This window comes from Cryptomeria japonica, chromosome 2 (genome assembly GCF_030272615.1).
Source record: "Cryptomeria japonica chromosome 2, Sugi_1.0, whole genome shotgun sequence".
NCBI classification, from domain to species: domain Eukaryota; kingdom Viridiplantae; phylum Streptophyta; class Pinopsida; order Cupressales; family Cupressaceae; genus Cryptomeria; species Cryptomeria japonica.
Genome location: NC_081406.1, coordinates 256,262,960 through 256,268,309, shown reverse-complemented (window position 1 = coordinate 256,268,309; position 5,350 = coordinate 256,262,960). Strand labels below are relative to the sequence as shown.

The following is a 5,350-nucleotide window of genomic DNA, read 5'->3' as shown; positions in this document are numbered from 1 at the left end:
TCATCATTGTAAGAGATGTGTGAAGAAAATTATTGGAGAAGAAGTGTTGTTCCCGCAGGAGAAAAGAATCATATTTCCCTCGTAGATGGTTTCCATTTTTCTATCCAACGCCTTGGAATTACTTCAATCTTAGAACAGTCTACAGAGTATTGTAGGTAAGGTCGTGAAACCTAAATTCACATTGGGTAACAAACTTCAATCTGTGGTTCAGAAATATGATCTTTGGAATGGGCAAGCATACATTGGTGGTCTCTTTTCGAGACATTATTTGCAGAGTCGAGATGACTTTATCACACTATATGACAGTATTAAACGCTCATTAGACTTACTCTCAGTCTGGCCATTTCAACAAGCTGCTCGAAATATGGGCAGAGCTCTTGATTCAGAGACAAGAAGTAGGATTTATTCAAAGCTTCATGCTCTCCTTGTGATCATGGGGCATGACCATGATGTTTCTAGCCCACCCACAATATCAGGTCCAGTTGCTCACACTTGGCAACCTTTGTCTCAATTCTCCTCGGCTTCGCCATAGTCGAATTTGGTAATTCCTATTCTCCACTTTCAGAACCTTAGCTTGAATGAAGTTAATGAAGTTTCATGCCCATAACCGATGGAAGAATAATGGTCCTAATCATCAATTTTGGATTTTGGCTCTACCATTTTGTTACTATCTCTTCTTGGCATTGACAAATGTTGACAATCTATGAAGTCTTGATGGCTCTGCAAGCTAGTTCATTCGAGTTTTTGCAGACTTTTTCAATTTTACCCCAGATAATATGGCCTTATTACATAGTGCTCTTCAAAGGTCACAATGCTTCATTTTGTTGTAGGCTATTCTTCTGACCGAGCTCTCTTTGGAAGATCAAGGAGGCAATTTCAGATGATAACTATTAAGTGCCCTGTTTTTTATTGTCGGTTTTGCCTTACCGGTTCACCCCAACCGGTATAGCATATATGGTTTTGACGAACCGGCTTAGCCTATCTGGTATACCTTTTTCGATTTGACTCAATCGGTACCCTTACCAGTTTCACATAACCGGTATTGTCTAATCGGTCCATCCCAACAGGTTTAGCCTTATCGATAGCAGAGTTAGCTACACAGTGAACTGGTGATCGGGGCAGGTAACCGGTAGACAAGAACAACGCGATGCTCAGAGTTCGGTAAGGTCAATTTTTTTAAGTCTGAGATGTCGAGGTATGTTTTAGTATTTTGGCATGAGTCCATGTCTGTAACCATATCATTAGATCTGATGCATATAGTGACTTTTGATGTAATTATTTTTCACACATGTATAAGGGGGGTTGTGTTTGGTGGGTGGGAGGTGCTTTGTCTATTCCACCATTATTTGTATTCTCGAGCTAGGATTGGAGGATTTCTTGTTGGTTCTTTCCTCCAGGAACCCTTGAACTAGTTTTATTAGTTATATTATTAATATATCAGTGGCTTGCCACTTTTACCTATGTGTGTGTGTGTGTGTGGGTGGGTGGGTATAGGTATAGGTATATGTGTATATGTATATATATATATATGTGTGTGTGTGTGTGTGTGTGTGTGTGTGTGCGTGCGTGCATTTAAACTAACAATGATTCAAAATTATAATAACTAAAAATTAAAACAAATATTTTTATTACAATACTACTAGAAAAGTACTCCCACTACGTGACACTTGTTTTAATTGATAATGAGTAATAACAATTATATTTAAAATTTAATTAAAGATCAATTATAATTAGATAAAATATGCACCTCAAATATGTGATCTTTTGACATACCTTACCTAGATTTCTTTAAAGATAAGAATGCTGATCATATGATATATTGTTGTAGATATTTTGATTTGAAATATGTAAAACTATTATGAAGAGACCCATCATTTATCCAAGTCATCCGATGGGCATATCCTTTTTGCATTAAGTATTCTACTTATTCCTAGTAGAGTTCGCTTGCATTTAAAAACATTTGTTTTGGCAGTATCTTCAATTCCTGTACATATAATGACAAGCACTAGAGGCTATTCACATATTTGTAAGATGCTCTGTGTTCTACAGTAAGTTGTTCTACAAATAATAGAGGATAAGATTTCATACAAAGAGAGAAAATGAGTTGGATCACTCCATCAACAGTAGCAACCGCTGTTTCAGCCTGTTTGGTTGCATGGCTCCTGCAAATTATAGCCTATTCACCAATTTCACTCGGTCCCAGCATTTTTCAGTCTGATTATAAAAGTGAAGGCCACTTTGTTAAGAACAATGTTTTGCAGGTAAATACAGTTTTCACAAACTAATAGCAAAACTTTGCAATTGCAGGTTAACACTTTTCTGTGAAAGATTGACTGGATTGAATCTTATATTAGATTGGAATTTCTGGATTTGACCGAGTAAGAATTGTTTCATCAAATTTTCATTATATTTTGATTCATTATTTTTCTGTTTTCTAATTATATGTATTGTGATGATGGATTATAGAAGATGAGTATTAATTTTCTCTCTCATAGATTGAATCTGTCTACCCATTATAGTGTGCAGTTTTTGTGATTTCATTCAAAGTTTGAGAGTTAGATTTATTAGATGCATCTGCTCATTTTCCGAATCTGATATTCATGATGTCAGATTTTTTTCCAATAGCTTTTTATTGAAGATTGACTGGATTGAATCTTATTAGATTGAAAAAACTGTTCTATCAAATTCTGATCATATTTTAGGATCCGACATTGTTGGATAAGTGATGCTGAGCCCACAAGATAAGATTAGGACAGGTTGGAGATAAAGATTAGACTCAGAAATCATATCTCTGTTTCCTTTGAACTTTTTATCTTGTTTTTTGTGACCATGTACATCAGCATAAAAAATAGAAAGAAAGAAATTCGTTTTAGATTTTTTATCCCTGTTTTATTGGTTTTATTTCTATTGTTTATTTTAGAAGCTTCTTTATCAGTGAGAAGCTACCTTGTTGTATTGTTATGTAATGCAGAAGATCAAAATGTAACCTGTGAATTTGGGTTTATATTGAATAAATAAAATATTTTGCTGTGTTGAAATTTATTTTTATATTTTATGTCAGATTTTAAACTTACAGATATTTCTGTCTTTTTTAGTTATTTGTATTCTGATAATAGATTATAGAATATGATTCAAAATATTGATGAAAATATTAGATTACATAATATAAAATTTAAAAATTTCAGATAAATATTATAGATTAAATTTTTTTGAACTTTTGTGATTTCATTCAAAGTTTGAGAGTTAATCTGATCATTTCCCACTTGAGTGAATCCATTCATGGTTTTGCTAAAAGGGTTAATGCTATTCATGATATCAGAATTTCTTCCAAATTTTCAATTTTAAGTTAAATGGTTTGTACTCAGATTAATCTATTCCTTGTGTTCAGAGTGTTGAGAAATTAGGGGAAGGCTTCTTGTACGGGCCAGAGGATTTAGCTGTGGACAGCAATGGACTAATTTACACTGCAACTCAAGATGGGTGGATTAAACGTATGCATCCAAACGGATCATGGGAGGAATGGAAGGAGGTGGGGGGAAGTCTTCTCGGCCTCACTGTGTCCAAGAGTGGACATATTATTGTTTGTGATCCTGCCAGGGTAAGATTAATATTATTTACAGTTGTAGTGGTTTTCATTCTTCTGTGGTAGTTTAGGGTGAGTAAAATTAGCTATAATTATTTTGTAAATGTTGATTTATACATAAGCTGAATTCAAAAGTTTAATAGATCTGTTTTAAACTTCTTTATTTCTATCTTTAGATGGATAATGTGAGACACCATGTTTGTTTGATCTAAATACATGGAGAAAGATTTTCATTACTCTGCAGGGCCTGCTCAAAGTTAGTGATGAGGAAGTCTCCGTTATAGCTTCTGAAATTGAAGGAGAAAAAATCAGGTTTGTCATGGGTTATCATTGAAACTGATCAAATTCAATAGTTAAATGTGAATATGTCACTGTTGAGATCAAAAGTTACAAACAGTAAGTGCTAAGTTTGATGATTTGGTGTTTTCAGATTTGTTGATGCAGTTGTAGAAAGTAGTGATGGAAGTTTATATTTCTCAGATGCCAGCACCAAGTTTCCATATAGCCAGTGCATTTTGGACTTTGTAGAAGGAGTACCATATGGCCGCCTTCTCAAATATGACCCAAAAACTAAGAAAACAAGTGTGCTGCTTGATGGCCTTGGCTTTGCAAATGGAGTAGCTCTTTCTGCATCTGAAGATTATGTGGCTATCTGTGAGACATGGAAGTAAGTTTTACATGTACAATCTTGCATTTAAAATGGAATCCAAGTCACATTGTGTCAGTAGATTTCTACAATTCATTCGAATGTCTGTATATTTCGTCTGTATATTTCTTCTGAATTTGATTGGGGAACATACAAACATCATATTGTTTTGAATTAGAATGTGATGAAAAAATATTAATCTATATATTTAACCTGTAAATTCTTATGAATGTGTAGGTTTAGGTGTCTCAAATATTGGATTAAAGGAGAGAAATCCGGAAAAACAGAAGTTCTTGTGGATAATTTGCCTGGAGGCCCAGATAACATAAATCTTGCTTCAGATGGGCATTCATATTGGATAGCTATCTTAAAGGTACCTAAAAATTCTCTCTTAAAGGTACCTAAAAATTCTCTCAGTTAGTAACTTTTAAGGAGCTTAAAATTGAAAACTAATTTGTAATTTTCAATGTGTGCAGTTGCGTATCAAGGCGGTACAATTTATGTTTGAATATCCCATTTTAAGACATATATTTGCAAGATATCCATCAATATTGAATTGGTTTGGGGTTACAACAGGTTGGGCAATGGTGGCAAAGGTTGGAGAAGATGGTACAATAATCAAAATGTTTGATGATTCAAATGGGAAAGTTATATCATTTGTGACTTCTGCCATGGAGGTGGGAGAATACCTCTACTTAGGCAACCTCAATACCAAATTTCTTGGTCGACTAAATTTGAAGTGAATAGATCATCTTTTTATAATTAAAGGCCATTCAAACAATTTGATCTTACATATTACCTGCACAAAAGTTAGAGAATGTGACATAAGTAGATATTTTCAAAAGAATGGCTTTATATTTTATTTGGACATCTTTTGTAAAATTGATAAATGTAGTTATACTCAATAGACAAACAATTCGAAGTTTCTTTCTTTCATTATTTTTAAAGATTCTAGAAGGAAATGGACACTTCTTAAAGATGCATCTGCATATTTGTAGAATTCTTTTTAATTTTATTAACAATGTATTTTTATGTGAGTTTTAAAGAATTTGTTTTACATACTTATTCCTATTTTTTTTTTTAATTTAATTTCAAAGTTAATTTAAAATACAAAATGAATA

The 5,350-nt window shown here is 33.4% G+C and overlaps 1 protein-coding gene across 1 annotated transcript; it reads left to right on the top strand.

The window, feature by feature from the left end:
• The first annotated feature begins 1,884 nt into the window (after positions 1-1,884).
• On the top strand, positions 1,885-5,097 carry LOC131047126 (protein STRICTOSIDINE SYNTHASE-LIKE 4). Its single transcript, XM_057980972.2, has 6 exons — positions 1,885-2,261; positions 3,389-3,598; positions 3,828-3,895; positions 4,014-4,250; positions 4,467-4,602; positions 4,706-5,097. The coding sequence occupies exons 1-6, from the start codon at positions 2,100-2,102 to the stop codon at positions 4,970-4,972; spliced, it is 1,080 nt and encodes a 359-aa protein (XP_057836955.2). The 5' UTR covers positions 1,885-2,099; the 3' UTR covers positions 4,973-5,097.
• Positions 5,098-5,350: the final 253 nt, after the last annotated feature.

What these genes read in the sequence shown, in the direction of transcription:
- LOC131047126 (XM_057980972.2), top strand. Translation starts at nt 2,100, where the DNA reads ATGAGTTGGATCACTCCATCAACAGTAGCAACCGCTGTTTCAGCCTGT. An exon ending in TTGTTTGTGATCCTGCCAGG is followed by an intron (nt 3,599 to 3,827) that starts GTAAGATTAATA and finishes ATTACTCTGCAG; the next exon opens with GGCCTGCTCAAAGTTAGTGA. An exon ending in ATTGGATAGCTATCTTAAAG is followed by an intron (nt 4,603 to 4,705) that starts GTACCTAAAAAT and finishes CAATGTGTGCAG; the next exon opens with TTGCGTATCAAGGCGGTACA.